The 21925-nt window shown below is 48.9% G+C and overlaps 7 protein-coding genes; 5 read left to right on the top strand and 2 right to left on the bottom strand.

Annotated features, from left to right (window-relative positions):
* Positions 1-3312: 3312 nt before the first annotated feature.
* Positions 3313-6013, top strand: FFUJ_13023 (related to endocytosis ankyrin repeat protein Nuc-2; the record flags this gene model as incomplete). XM_023575659.1 has 5 exons in its annotated part: positions 3313-3450; positions 3499-3839; positions 3887-4562; positions 4616-4701; positions 4756-6013. The coding sequence occupies 5 exons, from the start codon at positions 3313-3315 to the stop codon at positions 6011-6013; spliced, it is 2499 nt and encodes an 832-aa protein (XP_023428936.1).
* Positions 6014-6099: 86 nt separating this feature from the next.
* Positions 6100-7689, bottom strand: FFUJ_13022 (related to HNM1-Choline permease; the record flags this gene model as incomplete). Its single annotated transcript, XM_023575658.1, has 1 exon — positions 6100-7689. One exon carries the CDS (start codon positions 7687-7689, stop codon positions 6100-6102), a length of 1590 nt encoding a protein of 529 aa, XP_023428935.1.
* An 832-nt stretch (positions 7690-8521) lies between these two features.
* On the top strand, positions 8522-8811 carry FFUJ_13021 (uncharacterized protein; the record flags this gene model as incomplete). XM_023575657.1 has 2 exons in its annotated part: positions 8522-8733; positions 8799-8811. 2 exons carry the CDS (start codon positions 8522-8524, stop codon positions 8809-8811), a joined length of 225 nt encoding a protein of 74 aa, XP_023429630.1.
* Positions 8812-9492: 681 nt separating this feature from the next.
* FFUJ_13020 (probable translation initiation factor eIF-4A) lies at positions 9493-10795 on the bottom strand (the record flags this gene model as incomplete). XM_023575656.1 has 3 exons in its annotated part: positions 9493-9551; positions 9600-10640; positions 10687-10795. 3 exons carry the CDS (start codon positions 10793-10795, stop codon positions 9493-9495), a joined length of 1209 nt encoding a protein of 402 aa, XP_023428934.1.
* A 294-nt stretch (positions 10796-11089) lies between these two features.
* FFUJ_13019 (related to RNA splicing factor PRP9) lies at positions 11090-12640 on the top strand (the record flags this gene model as incomplete). XM_023575655.1 has 2 exons in its annotated part: positions 11090-11182; positions 11228-12640. The coding sequence occupies 2 exons, from the start codon at positions 11090-11092 to the stop codon at positions 12638-12640; spliced, it is 1506 nt and encodes a 501-aa protein (XP_023428933.1).
* Positions 12641-12855: 215 nt separating this feature from the next.
* FFUJ_13018 (related to Structure-specific endonuclease subunit SLX1) lies at positions 12856-13866 on the top strand (the record flags this gene model as incomplete). XM_023575654.1 has 2 exons in its annotated part: positions 12856-13091; positions 13143-13866. The coding sequence occupies 2 exons, from the start codon at positions 12856-12858 to the stop codon at positions 13864-13866; spliced, it is 960 nt and encodes a 319-aa protein (XP_023428932.1).
* A 2204-nt stretch (positions 13867-16070) lies between these two features.
* Positions 16071-21771, top strand: FFUJ_13017 (related to regulator protein rum1; the record flags this gene model as incomplete). XM_023575653.1 has 6 exons in its annotated part: positions 16071-16526; positions 16564-16612; positions 16662-17474; positions 17639-17730; positions 17774-20442; positions 20487-21771. 6 exons carry the CDS (start codon positions 16071-16073, stop codon positions 21769-21771), a joined length of 5364 nt encoding a protein of 1787 aa, XP_023428931.1.
* Positions 21772-21925: the final 154 nt, after the last annotated feature.

Below are 21925 nucleotides of genomic sequence, written 5' to 3'. Positions count from 1 at the left end.
GACCCGACAAGCAAAAGAACCTTTCCTCACAACAATCACAACAGAAAAAACAGAAGCTTGGTACCAAGAATGGCTCTGACCCTTGATACCATCGGGCCGGATCGTCTTCCCCCGGCGGGCCCAAGCCAAATTTGGTGCTTCACCGGGGGGTTATTCCGACTGCTCTTTTGAATCCCAGCCGTTCTGTTCCTGGCTAAACGAAGCGGAACCAGTCAACCGCAGTCTAGAGAAAGAGGGCCAAGGTTGCAGCGAGATTAGGGGGATGGAATTTTCGAAATGGAAGCTCGGGAGAAGGGCCCACGAATGTGATGGCTCACGTAGAAAAGTGCAGCCTTTCAGCATTCCAGTCGACGGACAATATCACCGACCCGAGAAACTCTCCAACGTCCAGGTAAACTTAACTTGTTCAGGATATCTTTAAGCGATTGGGATACCGCGCTAACTAATGAATTGGGTCTTGGTAATGCACTCAATCTTGCATATCCATTCCGCACCATTTTTACGATTACCTCAATTCGGACGAAAGGGTGGCACAGTCTTGCTAAACTTGGCCGATATTACGGTACATCCATCCCCAAAGTGCCCAATCTACGGATACAGAGCCATCCCAATATCTCAGTAGCATTTTGCGCTGTTTTTCATCACTACTCATTTACCAGCTTTCACAAATCCCATGTCTCCCCAATAAAAACAAACCCCCTGCCACCGGGAATCTTCCCCGAACGCTCTCTCGGTTCCGTCATTTCATTTCAGTTTCTCGTTAACAACGCCCTTTTCTTCCCATCCCACATGGCAACCTTTCCTCGCTGGTAAACTCTCATTCAGCCTTTACTGGATATTGACCATGTGCGTGGCGTCGGGCTTTCTGTATTAGGTTCAGCTAGGCTTGTCCTAGATACAAATCCGTGTCTGTGCCGTGCCCCGGACTCTGGACGGTTTTTGTCTTGCATGACTCTTGCGCTTTGATCTCCAGTTCACGCTGTGATGACCTGATCCTTATCCTACTGCCAGGACCATCTCTGTGCCCGAGTTGAGAGCATGTGAAGGCTGGCTGAGGCATCGAGATGATGGAGAAAACATGAGAGATACCGAAAGAATACATTTTTTTCAGGGTTCACGAGGCAGCAGTAAATCCCCTGTCATTACCACGTTTTACCACACTCTGGGGACTATTGACGCCGCAGAAGTGCATAAAATCCCATGTCCTTCAACCCATTCCATGCATTCCCCCAAATGAGCCCATATCCGAATATCATCCAACACACGCCCATCTGCACCATCTCCCACTTCCCATCCCTAGACCCAACGACTTTCTTCGAGAACAACTCACCAGGGGCAATCCCGGACCGTTTCAGCCATGGCCAGAAACAGACCTTCCCTCCGAAGATCCCCTTCGCTTCGTTGACCAGAGAGCCGGTAACCTAGGCTGTTCTCGTCATTTAAACTTTCTCGCTTGGGTTTCAGAATACGGGCTTTTGTCCTGACTAACGGAGGTTTTTTTTTTTGGTCGGATGGGTTTGCGACAGGAGAGCAACAGAAAACGGTAGCTGACTCGCTTGGGGCTGACGATTGATTGCCTGAAACGCACTTGGAATGACATGCTGGTGATGAGATAGATCGAAGCTTGTCTGTTTCCGGGTGAGGTTGGGCTGAAACTGAGGTTCTTGGTGAGTGGTGACAGTTCCGATGAGATTTAGTCTGGATGAACATGAATCGGCGATGATCTTTACGTCAATGATATAATAGGAGACGTCGCAGGTGTCCAAAGTTGTCCAGTGCTTGCGCATCGATGACCAAGTTGGCTAAAGAACGCGAGCCTAAAGGGACATAAGGCATGGTGCCTGAACAGCATGAATGCTAAGCTTTGTCTCATCAGCAGCCACAAGCGATTGAGCAGCTTAGCTCCTCGGAGATGCTCATCAAGGGACACACAACTGACGATGGATTCGAGCGGCGTCGATATCTGAAACTGCCTACCTTTGAGTTTGTGCACTGATAAGTGCCAGCCCTATTCATGCCTTACACTAGTTCAGCTGAGATACCATAACAACAATGTCACGACATTTACAAGGCATAAACGTACAGTTGTGGCATTCATATTAACTTCACATTCACAAGTGATGAGTGTAACGTTTGCTCCGTCGGCAATGGATTGCGGATAGAATGATATGTGACTGTAGTTAACTGCCGAGTTGTTGCAACGAGCCGTGTTTGACGTTGCGTTTAAGCTCATGGATCATCAAACGTGCTGCCGCACGTATAAGTCATGTTACCTGACGATATGTCCATTGGACAAGGTCCAGGTGGGATTGAGAGAAGGGCCCTTATGGAAATAACTGTAATATGCGGACATGGCCTTCAACTTCAGGCTCCACTGGGGACGCCCAACTGTTGCTTTATATGAATCCAGAAATAGAAACTGAGGACGTCTTTCTTGACATGAATCTGGGCGGGCGGTTCGTATGGTACTGGAATATGCTTAGCAATCATATCCTCAAAGTTATCCCACCCAAGTCAAAATGAGACCGAGACGACTGTTCAGCACGCAACAATAACCTTGAGCTGGCAAGAACTGGCAAATGATTGAGAGATAAAGTAGATATCTTTTCAGTAATCCAAGACATAGATACGTGGTTGGTTCCCTTAAATTTCTTTCATCCTCTAGCTTGCTGGAGTGGCTTGTTCTACCAACTTGTCTCGGGTAGGTTGTGAATAACCTCATTATCGCATCACATTTGGGTTGACAAAACAAGTCACGCAACATTCTCAGCTCCTAGAGACAGCGTAATTGACAAGTTGTTTGTGTGTGCTTTACCGCTCACCCAGTAGGCTGTGTCCGCCATGCTTTTGAGTGTGGTGCATGAGACAGAATGCTGCAGGTCTCATTGGCTACAAACCACACCAAGGACTGTTGGTCGTGCTCTTTTCTGGAGATATTCACCCTGGGAACTCGCAGCAAACTTTCTATTCTACAGAGACCATATTAACATGAGCTCCTTGGAAGGCCGTATTGTGTAGCCTTCTTCTCTCATTCAGTAGATACTTACATTCTATCGTATAGGATGAGGAAGATTCCATCGACGGTGCCATCGCTCGTCATCTTCTGCTTTCAGCCTCACTATCTTACCTAGGTGGCGCTTTCCAACTACCAAGGCACATCAGCACAGCCTCATCAGGCGGTCAATTCGATCAGTGCCATCCAACTTCACATTTCTTCCTCCTTTCACATCACATTCATTTCGAGTCGAATAGCCAGCATCATCTACGGAGTAACCGCATTTCGGCAATCGATCTCAAACCCAAACGTCCGAGATGTCGGGTCTTGAGATTCTTGGAGCGATTGCGAGCTCGATCGCTCTGGCGCAAGCTGTCCAAGGGACACTCAAGGCGGTCGACTTTCTGCGCCAAAACTCCGATATTAAGAGGGAATGTAACAGACTTAGGAAAGAAGTAGGCTACACGAATTAATTTGGGAATACCTTGTGCTAAAAATGGTAGATACTCATGATTGAGTGCTTCATCATGCAAGCCAGAGAACAAACAGACCCGATGATGCCGGCACAACGACTCATTGGATCGCCAGAACACCCACTAGTCTCCTTGACAATACAAGAGCTCGAAGAGATATTGGAAGGACTTGATGAGATTGTGAACAAGTACTCGCGCCCTCGCAAAGTCCATGATCCGAAGAGGTACACAGATAAGGTCAAGTGGTTATCAGACGCAGGCAAAATCGAAGAGCTCCGAGAAAGAGTTCAGGCTACAAAGTCCAATCTGCACATGGCCATCACATTTAGGGTTTCTTCTATGGTGGATAGGGGGAATGTGCGACAAGAAGTGTGAGTTCTCATGGTGTTGTCTGTTGTCTAAACTGACGCATTAGCAGTCTCTTCCACCGCGTTACACAACAGTTGACTTACTATACACAAGAGACTCACAATATCTCTCAGGCTTTACCAAAACTACTCCAGGGGCCCCAGACCATGTCGGACGGTTCGGTCACAAGTCTACAGCCGGGGACGCAGGGCACAACGATCCACGACAAGCCGGCTTTACCAGCAACGGAAGAAAACAGACTAACTGAGAGCTCGGAAGCTTCCTTGACGAATGTTACCGATCCGGCTGTTACTGCAATCAAAGAGGAGAGCTTTGTTAGTGTGACATCCGTCCAACCCCTCGGCACTCGTTCATGTGGCTCGAAGTGCCAATGTCAATGTCACCAAGGACGACGAGACCACACTGGTGCATGGGCAGTCCCCTTGTTCTCTTCATGGCTCATTCGATATGATAAAACAGACAATAATTACCAAAGCAGATGCAGGTGCAAGGCCAGCGTTGAGTTCGAATTTCGGCTTCCACGCTGGCTATGGGCAGGTGTCCTTTCATTTCAGGCATCCCGAGGACCCAATATTAGCTTCTCTTTACGCCCATCAAGGGTTCTTGAATCTGTTCATGAGTTATGGATTATGATGTCAAACCCATCCTTACTAGAGACCTGTATCAGAGAGGGGTTTGTATGCTTTCCAGATGACACAGCTGGAAGTGAGTGGCCCTTGTTATCGGTAAGCAAAGCAGGCGTACCACAGCGTGATAAGCTTGCTGATAAGATTTTTAGATGGCATTGTATAATCAAAGTTCGGAATGCGTAGAAATTCTTCTCAAACTCTGGGGAAATATATTGCCGAGTCAGAGACTTTCCAGGTTCGTAGCTAAAGAAACAAGTATGAGATGGTACCACTCACTGATGTTGTTTAGGAACATCGGATATGAACTCAAGTCATACTATACTAAAGGCAGTAAACCTGAAATCGATATGGCAATAGACAAAACCTTGTATTTTGTGCAAGACTGGGACGAGGTGAGCACAACTAAAGTTCACATAGCCGCAGCAGGAGGGGGAGGAGGAGGAGTGTTGGACGCATTGCTGGAGCAACCTTGGGCCATTGACGAACTCGACGAAGTTGGAGAGGCCCCAATCCACGTCGCAGTTGGCAATAACAACTTTGAAGGACTCGAGCAACTGATAGCAGCCAAGGCTGACATCAACCGGCAAACTCCTGCGGGCTATACCCCCCTCATGACAGCAGCGTCTTACGAGATCGACACAATGTTACAGAAGCTTTTGGAGCATAGGGAGTGCCAGAAGCGTATTGGTCAAGGCAATATCCAAGGTTTAACTGCACTACATTTTGCTGCCAAATCAGGGTCCCTAGCCTGTGTCAGACTACTACTCGAGGCTGGAGCGCCTGCATCAAAGACCGATGAATATGGTAGAACTCCAATGCACTACCTTGCATGGGTAAAGCAAGAACACCAGCAAGAGATTTACGAGATGATAAAATTTCTACAAGATTATGGGGCAGATATCGAAGCGAAAGATCCCAACGGTATAACGCCAGTATTGTGGGCATGCCAAAAAGGCAATGTCGCAGTCTTAGGGGCTCTTGTTAGGGCAGGGGCATCAATCCGTGCCATCGATTCGAATCGAAAGGGCATTGTCCATGTAGCAGCTCTTTCAAACAATCTTGATGTTGTTCATTACCTTGCAGAACAAGATCTTGGGGAAATCGACCCACAGCTTCGAGGCGTCGACCAGAATAGCACTCCCCTGGGCAGCCTAAGGTGGATTTTTGATGAATACTTCATGCATTCCATCATTGTTCCAAGTCATGAGCAACAACAGGACTTCATTAAATTCTATTTTAAGTTGCTGATACGCAACTTGGAGCGTCATATGTCAACCCTCCGAGATATTCAAGAAGCAATAGAAGATAGAGACTCGGGGGCCACAGAAAAACTTCTCGATATACTGATAAAGAGGAATGAGGCCAGTTTTCGGCAAGAACTTGTTGGCTGGTATAGAGGACTCAAGTTTTATGTTTCAGATGGTCAGTGGGATAAGTTGAAGGGAGCTATATGCGAGGAATATGATGAAATTTCGGACAAGGCTGAAAGAGCGGCGATTGCGAGAGGGAAGACATTGACGGATCCTGAGATGGAGGAATTTTTCTAAGACCAACATGAAACTAACAGGATATCTTCTCGTCAGGGCGCAAAGTAATAGATTGTGTATTCCTTCCAAAGTAAGCTATCTACAAATCATCTCTTCTCCGTGAGTTCCTCTGTCCTTGTCAGCTCATCATCGCCCTGTCCATAAAGAACATGATCAGACAAGTCTTCAATCTTCAAGAAACACTTTCGGCCCTTGATAACCCAGAACCCAAGTCCGATGACCAACATGACTCCGAACACGACAATGGCAAAGTTCATATCCCCAACGGCTGGGTTTGGCGATCCAGGGAAGAAGAAGAAAACAGTTGTGATGACGGTGTAGATGATGGAAATAACGTTGAGTGCTGGCCCAAATCTTCCGAGACCAAACTCTCCTCCCGCGGGTAACTTGTCTCGACCAACGGCCATCAGGACAGCGATGGGGATGGCGTATGAGATTGTCAGAGCAATAGTGCTGACACTCAAGATGGCTGAAAGGGTAGTGCTTGAGAAGAAGTATAAGAATCCAAGGATGTTGATGAAGGCCCCTTGGAGGATCAGGGAACGTGCAGGGACTTGCCAATAGGGGTCGACGTAAGCGAAGTAATCGCCATATGGTAGACCTCGATCACGAGCAAAACTCCACGTTAGTCTTGATGCTGAAGTCAAAATTGACACACCCTGGCCGAATCCGTTGATGGTGAAGAGAGCGATCAACACCGCACCACCTTTGAGACCAACGACATTCTGAACGACCTCGATGAAAGGAAATCCAGAGGGAGCATCCAAAGTCGTAGCAAGGTCTTGAATGCAAAACAGGCAGGCAACCAAGAAAATGAAGCCTGAAATGGCACCCATAACAATAGCCAAAACCATTGTTCTCGGGGCATTTCGTCGAGGAGCAGGGATTTCCTCAACCATGTGAAGAACAGAATCGTATGCAGTCAGAGCATACGCAGACTGAACGAGTCCAAGGAACCATACAACGCCATCAGCCCAGCCCGTTTCGTTGATCCAAGTTCCAAAGACAAATTTCGGTGATTGATACTCGAGAGTTGAGTTCGTTCCAACGAGGATAGGAAGGGCGAGACAGAAGGCGATGAAGAGGCCGACGAAGCCAACGGCGACAAAATTGTTGAACCAGGGGAGGAACCTTTCCGAGCGGCAGCCGACATAGTTGACAAAGGTGAACAAGATGTTGATCCCAGTGTAGACCAGAAACATGAGCCATCCGTTATTCATCCCTGTCCACTCGGGATCAAACATGAGTTTCATCGACAGCACAAATTCCGCCATGAAGGCAATCTGAGAAGCAGAAAGACACCACCATCCAACAACACTGATAAAGGCCGTCAAGTAACTCGCAAACCTGCCCCACGAAGTCTTCCAAAGCTTGCCCACCCAAAGCGCTTGTCCAAGAGCCGACGGCATACTAGAGCACATTTCACCAAGGGACATGGCGATACACACATTGCAGAGTGTGACGAGGACAAGGCCCCAGAGACAAGTAACAGGTCCGCCGTTCTGGATACCTGTTGCGAGGGATTGGGCGCAGACTGCCCATGTGCCGAGAATGCAGAAGGCGAGGGATAGCATGCTTAGGGTGCTGAATTTACGGGTGAGTGCCTGCTCATGCCCGAGGGCTGCGAGGTCGAGGGCATCGCGTTCGGCCTGGTTCATTTGTGTTGTTTTCTCCATGGTACGCCAGAGCTTGAGTCGATGGTCGGATGAGTGTAGTAGAGGGTTGTGATCATTCTCTGGCAGTGAACAAGATAAATGTATAATAAGATGTATATCAAGTATGATACTGAAGTCGATACTGGTATTTGTTGATCTACTACAGGACATCGCCGTCTTATATATCCATCACTTATCTTTTACCCCAGACTCCAATGTTACACCAGCCCGTGCGCTAGCAAACCTCCGCATAGAAACAACGTGCAAAGTATACACCCTTTTCAGTTTAGTGCAGGCGATTTTAGAGGTTTCCGGGTGGGTTTCCAACTGGAGAATAGATCGCTTCCAGGGACTGCACGGGTGACTCGGCCGGTTGGTACCTTATCTAACGGTCGCATTACCTCATGGGTTTTGGAGGGGAGCTGATAAGGATGGAAGTTGGAGATATTGGATCTAGAACGAGCCCATTGGGGATTGTTATTGGTTGTTAATCTACGAAGAGTTAGCTATCGCTTTAACATTCCTAAGAGGGTAATGAGGGACAGAAAAGGGAGGGGTCGTCATCTGCAGATTCTAGCGACTCGATATTCATCACAGCTTCATATTTTGTGAGCCCTTTAGAATGGCTTGTGTGAATTCCCATTTCAAGGAAGAGGTTGAGAACAGAAGCTTTCATCTAACTGTATGCGTTGTGAACTATTGAGAAATGGTCGTAGAAAGAAGTGTCCATTGAACTTTGCACGAAGAGCTGTGTCTATAAAGATGAAGCTGTATTGCTACCTGGAGATTTACCTTCTCAGCATTTGTTAATCAACACATACACTAGTCACCTTTACACCTTGTACTAAGCACCATGGCCGATAGTGAGTCCAACACAGTGATTGGAGAAGAACAGTACGAAGAAGCACGAAAGAACTGGCTCGATACAGCCAAAGTAGCTCAGCGGGCCAAAAACGAAGCCAAACAGAAGTACAACGAAACTGGCCCTGGTACACCGTTCGTAGAATGGCTCTTGAGAAAGGTAGGCACAAGTTTGTATTTCCAGGCCGAGAATAGTTGGCATTTGTAAGTCGATGTCAAGTTATGTAAGGATTAGGAAATGTTTTTGACCAGATATGTTCGTGCATTAGTATATGCTTCTAAAATCTAAGTTGGCCGAAGAGCAGCGTACTGTTGAGGCTGAGTACCAACTACCTATAGCCATGTCCACAGGGCTTGTGTGTACTGTAGCTAAAATGAACGTCAAGCAACACAGTATCCTCTGCACCTTGCTCAAAACACACAGCACAACCACTTCGCGATATGTTACAATTGCAATCTCTTTACCCCGTGGGGAAGATCTCACGATGATCCCAAAAAGCAATCCATCACGTAAAAGAAATAAACTCCCATCGTCTTGATCGTGATAACACCAAAAGCATGGATGTTAAAATTGGGCTTCGGCATTGACCAGGATCATCAGCTCGGCCCACACACGTCAAAGATGGTGCTTGTACGAATTAGGAAACTTCGGGCGACGAGACTGATAAGACGGGATCATTTGTTCTGTATCAATTTTGGATTTCTTTTTTTTCACTACATGTCCCAAATTCAGGGTCCTTTTGATGCCCCCCTTCTTCACTTCCTTTTGGCAATCTGATTCTCTGCTGCACTTTGAATCTGGCTGGATTAGTTATGTTCAAAGGACGTGAATGTGAGATGGACAACCTACTAAGCATAGTACACGGCCCCCTTCCTCCACGCTCTTCACCACGTACTCGACGCGGGTTCTTTTTTCCTGGTTTCTGATTGACTGTGCATGTCACTGAACTATCGACTCTTTGCTTATGCGATGAGGTCGGCAACGTTCATGGGCATCTCGTCGATCTGGGTAGAGTAGTACACTAAAAAGTCAGCTTCATCCATGACTAGACGATATCAAGGACACTTACACTCAATGTCTCTCAGGATGCGCACATCTTCGGTAGTAACAAAGTTGATAGCGACACCCTTGCGACCAAAACGACCACTTCGACCGATGCGGTGGATGTAGTTCTCTCGGTTGCTAGGAAGGTCGTAGTTGATAACTAAACTGACCTGCTGAACGTCGATACCACGAGCCCACACATCAGTCGAGATGAGAACACGGCTGTTACCCTGTCGGAAATCCTGCATGATGCTGTCTCGTTCCTTCTGAGGCATGTCGCCGTGCATGCTGCTGACCGTAAAGTTCGCCTCACGCATCTTGTCGGTGAGCCAGTCCACCTTACGTCGAGTGTTACAGAAGATGACGGCTTGCGTGATGGTGAGGGTGTCGTAGAGATCGCATAGCGTGTCGAATTTCCAGTCCTCCTTCTCCACGGCGATGAAGTACTGCTTGAGACCTTCGAGGGTCAGTTCGTCACGCTTGACGAGAATGCGAACGGGATCGGTCATGAATTTGGTCGTCATGTCGAGAACGTCGTATGGGAGGGTGGCGCTGACGACCACGACTTGAGTGGCAGGGGGGAGGTATCGGTAAACATCGTAGATCTGCTCGCGGAATCCCTTGTTGAGAAGCTCATCGGCCTCATCGAGGACCAGCATCTTAATGTGTCTGGTGCGCAAGTGTCGTCGTCGAATCATGTCGGCCACACGGCCGGGGGTGCCTGAGACAATGTGTTGACCGTAGTCGAGCTTGCGGATATCCTCTCCAACGTTTGTGCCTCCAATACAAGCGTGACATTGCACGTTCATGTAGTCGCCCAGAGCCATGACAACGGATTGAATCTGAGTAGCCAATTCTCGTGTCGGTGACAAGACCAGAGCCTGTGTCTCTCGCACCGCGGTATCGATGACCTGCAGCATACTGATGGAAAAGGTAGCTGTCTTTCCGGTACCAGACTGCGCCTGAGCAATGGTGTCGCGACCCTTGCAGACCTGAACGATCGCTCGAGACTGAACAGCAGAAGGCGACTCGTATCCGTAAGCGTAAATTCCACGAAGCAAGTTCTCTGCCAAAACATTAGCTACATCACAAAACTGACTCTCAAGACATACCCTTCAGCGACATCGATTCGAAAGTAGGATGGACCGTAACCTCCTTGGAGGTGGAAAATTCCATCCTCTCATCGGCCTTTCGATCAATTCCTCCAGCGCTTTCAGCCATGATTTCGTCTGTTGTTGATGATTATTTGTAAGGTGAAGAATTACGCTTTCGCGATGAAGTCGGCGCTTTTTCTGGGGTCAAAGTTTTGGTCCGCAACTTTTAGAGACGTAACACGCGCGCCGGATATTCTTCGGTAGGGAATTGCGCGCCTGAACGCCACTGAAACTCGCGACAGGCTCCGTAATTTTTTAAGCATCAAGCTCATCTCAACTTTATCATCTTCATTTAATTGAGGATCATCGTCTTTCCAATTTGTAATACCCACGAGATCTTTTGTAGACAAGTTTCGCAGAGATGCTCGTTCTCGAAGAGCAGCGCTACATCCACGAGGATCTAGAGCGTCTGGAACAAGGTATCGCTGATCGCATTCGCGATGAGCCTAGACATGTGAGTAGCTTGAAATGCTTGATGAAGCGTCCACTGACTTTGCAGATCCGTGATCGCCTCAACAGAGATCATGAGATTTCTCAATTACTAGACCAGATCCAGGTTCAGTCGAAAAACCTCCTCGACATCTACAAAGACGAAAACGGTGTTCGGTCGCAAGAGATTCAGCAGATTGGTACAGGCGACCCTTTCGCGGAGTTTTACAAGCAGCTCAAAGGTGTTCGTGAGCACCACGAGAGATATCCCTACGAGCAAGCAGAAAACTCAGAGCAGCGATATCAGATCAAGAAATCAGATGGGGAGCCGCTACCATCTATTGTCGACTCTCTGTTCTCTGGAGAGGAAGCTTATGGACGATTTTTCGATCTTAACATCTGCCACGAGGCTTACCTCAATCTTCCCAATGTCCGACGACTCACATATCTGCAATATCTTGAGAACTTCGACAACTTTGCACCTGGACATGGTGGAGTCACACGAGCCAACAAATTGACGGATCAGTACTTCAAGTATGTCGGACAACTAGCAGAGTACCTCGAGAGTTTCATGCGACGAACGCGGCCACTGGAAAACGTGGACAAGGTGCTTGCGTCGTTTGACCAAGAGTTCGAGACGGCATGGGACAAGGATGAGATTCAGGGCTGGGAAAAGGACTCACATTCAACAAACGCCACTGCAAAGGAGACCAGCACAGCAGAAGCTGTATGGTGCGAAGACTGTGAAAAGGAGTTCAAGAACGAAAACGTCTATAAGAACCATCTCACAGGGCGAAAACACATTAAGGCAGCCGAGCAGCGAAAACAGCGACAGGAGCAAGACTCGCCAGCCAACGGCGCAACTGGAACAGTCTCAGCGACACGACTAAAAGAGCGCGCGGTAGCCGAACGAGAGTACAGGGTGAAGCGCCTAGCCAGCGCCATGAGCACCGAGCGAAGCGACACCAGAGTCAACGTCGAGCGCAAGCAAGGCATGACCGAACGCGAACGCGCCCAAGAACTCGAGAACTTCTTCAATGCCGAGGACACATCCCAAGAAGTCCAAGACGACGGTGAGGGCGAAGACGAAGACGGCGAGGAGCGAATCTACAACCCCCTCAAACTGCCCCTCGCATGGGACGGCAAGCCAATCCCCTTCTGGCTGTACCGCCTTCACGGTCTGGGTGTTGAGTTCCCCTGCGAGATCTGCGGAAACTTTGTATACATGGGTCGACGAGCCTTTGACAAGCACTTTAATGAAGCGCGACATATCTACGGTCTTAAGTGTCTGGGCATCACCAATACGACGTTGTTCCGCGATATCACCCACATTGAGGAGGCTATGCAGCTGTGGGAGAAGATTCAGAAGGAGAAGAAGCGCACAAAGGTTGATGAGGGGAGTGTAGTGCAGATGGAGGATGGGGAGGGCAATGTCATGCCTGAGAAGGTTTACCTGGATCTGCAGAAGCAGGGATTGTTGTAGATGTATTTGTATTGTATGGTAAAGAACGAGGCCGGTGTCTCGGAAATAATCTGGGTTTATGACGAACATGATGGCTTGTCTCATTACTCTTGAATGTCCGTGATACCCAGTGAAAGGGGTCAAGGCATCATGACTTGATTAGTCATGACTCCATCGCCCCTCCAACTCACGCTCACACCAAGTAAACATCACCATCAATTCCATCATCAACAATCATGTCACAGCTCTCAAGACCCATACCAGCCCTTTATGCCGTGTACGTGCTCCGTTCAACGAAGCGCCATGCATCAATATACATAGGCTCAACGCCTCATCCCCCAAGACGTCTGAACCAGCACAATGGAATGGCACGAGGCGGTGCAGTTCGCACTGCAAAAGACACACTGCGACCATGGGAGGTTATGATACTTATCACAGGATTCCCAAGTTCGATTGCTGCTCTGAAATTTGAGTGCGTAAAAGTCATGAAGTGTGAAGTTTCTGGCTGACTGAGTTTTCACAGATGGGCTCTAACGAACCCTCATTTGACGACACATATATCAACAGAGGAACGCATAACGACAAGAGCGCCTAGAAAAAAAGGGCAACGGAAGTCCCGGAAGCCTATTCACAGTCTGCGATCAGTGGTATCGAATCTTCATTTGCTTGTTGGCGTGTCGAGTTTTGCACGCTGGCCACTTACCCTGCACTTCTTTGTACCAGAGCCCAAGAAAGCTTGGGATAATTGGCTGAAGGCCAAAGAGACAACACCACGGGAGGGTATCAAGATCATGGAGGACTATGAACCAGATGAAGGGTCAAACGGGACCAAATCTGTTGAGCCTTGGGGTATTCGCGCCCTGCCACTGGATTATGCACCTATCAAGCCATACGTCGAGAAGGCGCACAACGTCGTGAAATTTGAACGAGAAGGGAATTGTGTCCATTGCCACGAAGCACTAGAGTCAGGAAAAGGACTTCAACCAATGTGTCCTCACGACGGATGCGAAGCAATGGGCCATCTCGACTGCTGGTCAAAACACGCCCTTAAAGGTGGACCAAAGGAGATATTGCTTCCTTTATCATGCACGTGTCCAAGCTGTGGTGGCAAGATAAACTGGAGCGACATGATGAAGGAGTTGACCCTTCGTGTGAGGGGACCGAAGGAGGTTGCGAAATTACTCAAGAAGAAACGGCGGACGAAGAAGGAGATTGCGGCTGAAGCTGAAGCTGAGGAGGATATCTGAGATGGCTTATTTCTTTTTCTTTTTTTTTGCTTTTGGCGTCAATATGAAGATACCCGCTCTGCATTTCGTTAAATTGCTGTAAATATTGAATCTTTGGGACGCGAGCATGCTTTTAATCAATCACCGACCACATCTCGACAACCAGTCATCATGATGGTAGTGCAAACTAAGTTCAAGTCCTCCCATTAAGGTGTTGCTGTCATTCTTTTCTTGAACATCACATTAAGCAAGAAAACCTGGAACCTTAAAGTAAAATACCAATATTAACTCTGTAAAATGTCCGCCAAGTTTGTAAAATTCACCTGAGTGTGTGTCTTTGTCATTCAGGGCTGAGGTTCACGCACTCTCCACAGGGGGCAAGAAAACACCAGGCCTTGATATAGGTAGGGTGTTAAGATAAACTTAGCAAAAGATATCCTAAGCTTGATAAAGATACCCTAAATTTATAAAAGCTTACCTAAGTCTTTTCATCATCTAGAATTAAGGTCCTGAGTTTTCTTTCCTCCCCTAGACTCTGTTTTCAAGCCTCACCCAAGTCATCGTGTGCCCCGGTTCCCCACGCAATGATGCTGACCAGGACCCCGGCGTTTGTGCTGAACGTCATCTCATCGTGATTGGCTTGTATGCGGTCCATTATTGACTAACCCCTGTTCATTGAGAGTTCGATATCAGATTGGATTTTTTCTGGGCCCGCCTTTTGTCTCTGTGGCCGTCAGACTTTTAGGGGCATGCTATCGCTATTGAGCGGGACAAAAGGCAGCCACACAACTGGACAAGGAATATGATGATGCCAGTCAGCGCGTGACTGGTTTCAATGTCACCCAGGCCCTGCCGCATTCGGATACCTCCTTCTCCATGACGACGTGGCCGTAAGATAAATATTTTCTCGTCTGTCAGACTTGTTCCCTTCGCATTGATCGTGATATTGATGCTGAATGTGTCGGGTCACAAGCTGGCAATGCTCAATGGATACCAATATGCCTCATAAGGCTGTGGCATTCTCCCTGAATTTAGCGGTTGCGTCGCAAATGTGTGGGTTAGAGTTCGACTAGACCCAGACGCTACAGTGACCGCGTGCCGACAAAGAGCCCTTCTTCCAAACCGACATCTTCTTTGTTCTTGACAGTGGATGCTACTTTTGTGGACATTGACGATGTGATTCTCGGTAATGGGGGCACCGGCCGGATGTCGTCGCTAGTGGGTCCGCCACATGAGTTTTCGGGGCCCTGTATCAGGACGGCGTTTTTGAGCGCTGAAACAGCCAACAAAGACTTGATTGGGAAGAAAAGGCATCGTTGGAACGCGATATAGTCGGTAATAAAAGAATAATGATACGATGGGCATTTTAAAGTCGTAGGTGTCCAGAAAATCCACTGCAATTCTTGTACCTGCTGGTCCGAACCCACCGGCCCTGCCTCCGTACAGTCAGTGACAGAGAAGGCGGCGGGTACTTGTGCCTGGCGCCAGAATCGTGCTAAACAGAGGTACCTACCTGCCCGTCCAGTCCACTTTAGTCTTTGGCGTGCACTTACCAGGAACCTCCTGCCGCACCCTGGCCTGGGCTTCCTTCCCTTCACACCCTCGTCCCTCGTCCCTTCTGGGTTCCCTTTGTGTGTCTAGGTACCGTCCGTCCTTCGTCGCTCGCTCGCGCCTCCAAGATCTGGGATTCCCTCGACCCATTCCCACCTTCCCAACTTCCGTTCCCACTCACACCCTTCACCCTCTGCTCCTTCCTCACTCTTAATTCTTTCATTCAGCATCAACAGTCCCTAGCATAGCGGTTGACTGGTTGTTTCAAGTCATTACCACTACGAACATCAACTTTGGGGACTTGATTCGAAAGTCACGATAACTTCTGTGTATTTTGCACAGCCGGCCTTTTTTATATCGACTTACTCGTGCGTATATCCCGTGTTAGTTGGAGATACTTCCTCGTACTCCCTTCCATGGTATCAATCAAGTACAACTCACCACTAACATTAGACTCCAGGTGCGAAGCTCGATATACATCGCCTTTTCAGTCACCATTCTTACCTGGTTTCTCGTCGCGATTGAGACCTTGTGGCCTGCGATGCTGGTGAATTATTGACGACGGCCTGCCCGAGTATGAAGTCGACGTACGCCGCGTAATCGTAACGCTCGACCGATCCCAATCCGCTTCTCCTTATTAGCCGCCGCTCAACGCATAGTCGTCCGCTCTCACCATGGTGTCAGTGCCAACTGTTGGCGCCGCGGCTCCTGCAGCCACCCATAGCACGAATGCAAGCACGCGAAGCTCACCCAGTGCTCCCGCTGGCACCTCGAAACCGAAACCCAAGGTGAATTCTAATGGATATCACCCGATCAATCCACAGACACCTCTCAGCTCACTCACGAGTGCTCCGCTGGATCTTACCTCCGTCGAACGTCGCGGACAGCCCACCGCAGTCAGGGAACCAGTCGTCAAGCAGAGCCGTCCTCACGGTCTACAAGAAGCACCAACGTACCGCCCAACGGAAGAGGAATGGAAAGATCCTTTCGAATACCTACGGAAAATTACACCTGAAGCAAAGAACTTTGGCATCTGCAAGATCATTCCACCTGATTCCTGGAATCCAGACTTTGCCATTGATACCGAGGTGCGACAATCGGCGCATTCCCAGCGCGTTCAAGCTATCAATGTGCGATAGCTGTCGGTGATTCGTGCTAATTGTTTAGAAATTCCATTTTAGAACCCGAAAACAAGAGTTGAACTCGGTGGAAGGGAGTATGTATTACTCATTTTAATGTTATCTCACTCGGCTCACATGTTGCAGGTACACGTGCCAACCTCACATATCTTGATGGGCTTTCAAAATTCCACAAACAACATGGCACCAATCTGCATCGCTTACCGTACGTGGACAAGAAACCGCTTGATCTTTATAGATTAAAGAAAGCAGTCGAGTCGAGGGGCGGCTTTGAAAAGGTTTGCAAGCACAAGAAATGGGCAGAAATTGGTCGCGATTTGGGCTATAGTGGGAAGATCATGTCCTCTCTTTCGACGTCGCTCAAAAACTCTTACCAACGATGGCTTTGCCCATACGAGGAGTACCTCCGACTCGCGAAACCCGGTGTTCACCAACAGCTGGAGCAAGAGTATGGTGGACCATTGACCCCGAGTCCTGCGCAAACTCCAGCTAAGCGATCAAATGTCAACACACCTCTCAGCATCCGAGGTGATTCCCCAGCGCGCAATGCTTCCGACGCACTCCAGGCCAATATCATTGGGGTGAAGAGGGAAACGGATGGCGACACGCCTATGCCCGATGCCATGCCTTCTCAAGCTCCAACCTCTGGCGGATTCACACCAGTCAACTCGGGCGGGTTTACTCCCGCGAATGCTGGCTTCACAAGCGTCAATCGCAGTGTGACCAGTGAGCCAAAAAGCTTCACCCCTGACCCGAAGCGATTTGACAGCCCTGCCTCTTCAGCAAAGAACACTCCAGATAATCGGGCTTCAAGTTTAAAAGAAACAGCATTGAAACGTCAGCTAAGCTGCGAAAGCTCATCTGAATCGGCCAGAAAGGACATCGATATGGAGGATCCTGAAGCGGCTAGCGGCCGCCGCAGCAAGCGACTCAAGAAAGGTGAGTGATGACTGCTGGATTTCTCTTCCCTGCTGTCAATCCACGTTGTCGCAACGCAGAGCATTTCCGTTTCCGACTTGAGGACATACGCAGGGATTTTAGCTGCGACGACCGATCCCACTTTTCATTGGCTACATGATCATGGGCTAACATTTCTGCTGTAGATGCTGTCCCCACTGTGGCTGGATCGCACATGACGCCATTCCGTCCTTCAGTGCCCAGGATTCCGCGAGAAGAGCCACCACCACCAGGCGAGGTAAGTCAAGTCACCGTCAAAGGGGGATAAGCTGACTTTGTAGAAATGCGAAACTTGCGGTAATGGTGAAGATTCTGGCTCCCTACTGATTTGCGAGTCTTGCGACCATTCCTACCACCCAGCATGTCTCGACCCACCACTGAAACGGAAGCCGGATAACGAATGGAACTGCGCACGATGTCTGGTCGGAGATGGCCAGTTCGGATTCGAGGAGGGAGGTCTTTACTCGCTAAAGCAGTTCCAGCAAAAAGCAAACGACTTCAAGCAGGGCTATTTTGAGAAGAAGATGCCATTCGACCACGAGCTCAACTGCCATCGACCTGTCACCGAGGAGGATGTTGAAACCGAGTTTTGGAGATTGGTTGCCGACCTGGAAGAGACGGTTGAGGTCGAGTACGGAGCCGATATCCATTGCACAACTCACGGTTCAGGATTTCCGACAGCAGAACGACACCCTCAAAACCCGTATGCGACTGATCCTTGGAACCTCAACGTTCTTCCCTTCCATCCTGAGAGTCTGTTCAGACATATCAAATCCGACATCTCTGGCATGACAGTTCCCTGGGTCTATGTCGGTATGATCTTTTCGACATTCTGCTGGCACAACGAGGATCACTATGCCTACTCTGCCAACTACCAGCACCTTGGCGCAACCAAGACTTGGTACGGTATACCAGGCGAGGACGCTGAAAAGTTCGAGAACGCCATGAAGGAAGCCGTCCCAGAGTTGTTCGAAACACAACCAGATCTACTCTTCCAGCTGGTTACACTCTTGACCCCCGAACAATTGAAGAAGGCCGGAGTTCGTGTATACGCTCTGGACCAGAGAGCTGGTCAACTCGTTATTACATTCCCGCAGGCTTACCATGCTGGTTTCAACCACGGATTCAACTTTAACGAGGCTGTCAACTTTGCCCCACATGACTGGGAACCTTTTGGACTGGCTGGTGTTGAGCGATTGCAACTTTTCCGCAGGCAACCATGCTTTTCTCACGATGAGCTTCTCTGGACCGCTGCGGAAAGCGCTGCAACAGGTCTAACCATTCAGACCGCGAAATGGTTAGCACCTGCCCTCGATCGCATACACAAGCGAGAGTTGTATCAAAGGGAACAATTTGTCGCGAGACATCTTGAAACAGCACCTCATCACTGTAAAATAGGAGGAGGCAACGAAGATACATGTTCTTTGACACTTAAGATAGAAGACGAAGATGTCCAAGACGAAGACGAGCAGTGTTGCAGTTACTGCAAGGCTTTCTCGTACCTGTCGCGCTTCAAGTGCCTTCAGTCAGGCAAGGTTCTTTGTCTGCTTCACGCAGGCTACCACGCTTGCTGTGATCTGCCCGAGCAAGCTCGATTCCAAGGCGAAGGACACGTCCTTTTCTTCAGAAAAGCGGACGAGGATATGGGTGCGATCTACCGCAAGGTGATGGAGAAAGCACAAACTCCCGAGCTTTGGGAGGAAAAGTACGACAAACTACTTGAAGAAGAGGCAAGGCCGTCGCTCAAATCACTACGTGCTCTCCTTCATGAAGGCGAGCGCATTCCTTACACTCTCCCTTCATTTCCCGTGCTTCAGGATTTCGTCAATCGGTGCAATGATTGGGTGGGAGAGGCAACAAACTTTATTGTAAGAAAGCAGCAAAACCGACACAAGAATGACAAAGCCTGGCAATCAAGCATGCGAAAATCGATCGGCAACTCTGAGCAGGACCAGAAAGAGAGAGAATCTCGGAATGTGTCAAACATCTATCGGCTTCTCGATGAAGCCGAACACATTGGCTTTGACTGTCCAGAGATTTTTCAGCTTCAAGAGCGCGCCGAGGCTGTCAAACAATTCCAGACGACTGCAGCGCAGGCTTTGAGGAACACCTCCACCTTGTCACAGAAGACGGTCAAGGAACTCCTCGAAGAAGGGCGCGGCTTTAATGTGGACATTCCTGAGGTTGACCAATTGGTGAAGGTGCTAGAGCAGTCAGAATGGAATGAGAAGGCCTTTACCAACCGAGGAGTGTATATGACTCTTCAAGAAGTCCAGGATCTTATTGAAGAAGGGTGCAAACTTGGTATTCCGACATACAACGACCATTTGACCTACTATCGTGACCAGATGCACGCTGGTCAGCAATGGGAGAAGAAAGCCAAGGAACTTATCGTTGCTGAGTTTGTTCACTACCCGCAGCTCGAAGCACTGTCGCGTCAAGTGCAGATCAACGTGCTTCCAGTTTCGCAGGAGACTCTGAGCGCAGTCGATCAAATCCTCCATAAGCAACGCGAAGCCCAACGCCAGATAGTTTCATTATTGGACCGGTGTCGGCTCCCCGATTTGCATGATCGACCCAAGTATTCGGAAGTCGTAGAGATCCAGAAGAGATTGGAAGACCTTAACTCGAAACCCGATGGAACTCTTGAGCTCGAAAACGAACGCAAGCGTCATGAGGATTGGATGCGAAAAGGCAAGAAACTCTTCGGTAAATCCAACGCCCCTTTGCATATCCTCAAGAGTCATCTTGAGTATGTACTAGAGCGCAACATGGATTGCTTCGACATCGAAAACGACACGCCTCGAATGCCCGGGGAGCCAGTTTCAAGAGAGGTCAGCCCTGAGCAAGGATCTAGCAAATGGGACGAAAGTCGTTCCCGACAAGTCTTTTGTATTTGCAGAAGGGTCGAGGCGGGAATGATGATTGAGTGCGAGATGTGCCATGAATGGTAAGTTGTCACGAGAATGCTTTATACGTTACTAACTCCATTAGGTATCACTACAAATGTCTCAAGATTGCCCGTGGGAAGGTCAAGGAGGATGATAAGTATACTTGCCCGATCTGTGACTGGCGGATGAAGATTCCCCGAGATGCTTCGCGACCGAAGCTGGAGGAGCTGCTGGCCCTTGCTGAGGAAATGGCAACATTGCCCTTCCAACCCGAGGAAGAGGAGGTTCTCAACAAAATCATCGACAACGCACAGAATTTCCGAAATCATATTGCTAACTATTGCAACCCGTTATTGTCTACGGAAGCCGAGGCAGAGACGCAACGATTTTATCTGCGCAAGATTGAAGGGGCGGAGGTCTTGCTCACATACGAGACCAATTTCTTTCGCCAAGAACTCCATAAATGGTGCCCTGTGGCCCCTGAAGCTCCGCCGATCCAGGAGCAGTCCAGAAGTACACGAAAACCACGACCGACAAAACTACAGAAGATGTTGGTTGAGTACGGCGTTGACAATCCCGACGACTTGCCGGAGCACGCCCGGGGAAAGGCGAACAGTCTGCGCCGGAAGGCAGCCAACGCTGAAGCCGCAGCAGCGGCAGCTTCGCATTCTACGGGTGGAATTGGATCTGGGTATGGAGGGTCGGGATATTACCCACGTTCCGGTGAAGCTGGCAGCCCTAACAGCCACGGAGACCGTCGCGAATCGCAGTCCTCAGGCCATTCAAGAACCAATTCGGTAAACCTGGGCAATGGAATGCATGCTGGGCCCCTCGGGGCTGGCGGTCCACAGCTGGTAGTTGACTACTCATCAATGTCTTTGGAGGACAGAATTCTTCAAGGTCACGACGATGGTCTCAACTTCCAAACCGACGCTGAGAAGAGCAAAGCTTTGGAGATTCTTGCGAGGACCGAATTGGGTAGAAAACAAGCTGAGGCCATGTGGGGACCCAATGTTTGGGGAACCGGACGTGGATCCATTGAGAGACGCGTCTCTAACCCGATGGACGAAGAAATGATCAAGCAGGAAGATGGTAACGTGGATCAGATGTTCAAGGAGATGACGAACCAAGACGAAGATGACGAGAAAAAGACCGATACTGGGGGAGGATGTCACCATGACCACAGCGTCCTTGGAAAAGGAGAGAAATGGGATGGACGCTCTTCTAGACGGGGAATGAGTTTGCAGGGGTTGACAAGGGGTGATGGCGTTTTCGTTCGGTTCAAAAATACCAAGAAGGAAAAGGAGTCAGGTCGGGTCGGTTATTCCATTTGGTGTTTGTTCTTTGAGCTAAGTTTGTTTGTACGAGATTCATACAAGGGCGTCTGAGATGGGCGATTCAGAGAATACCACACCCTACATGAGGTTGTACTGGTTTTCAGACCAGGTTATGTTACATAAACAATGGGCAGCTACGTTACGTTATTAATGAGATGATTTCATTCAAAGCTCTAAACATGGTTATGATATTCTCCAGGGCGTT

The sequence above is a fragment of the Fusarium fujikuroi genome, chromosome FFUJ_chr04 (genome assembly GCF_900079805.1).
Source record: "Fusarium fujikuroi IMI 58289 draft genome, chromosome FFUJ_chr04".
Classification (NCBI taxonomy): Eukaryota; Fungi; Ascomycota; class Sordariomycetes; order Hypocreales; family Nectriaceae; genus Fusarium; species Fusarium fujikuroi.
Note: the sequence above shows the minus strand (reverse complement) of the source record. Positions and strands in the feature narration are given on the sequence as shown.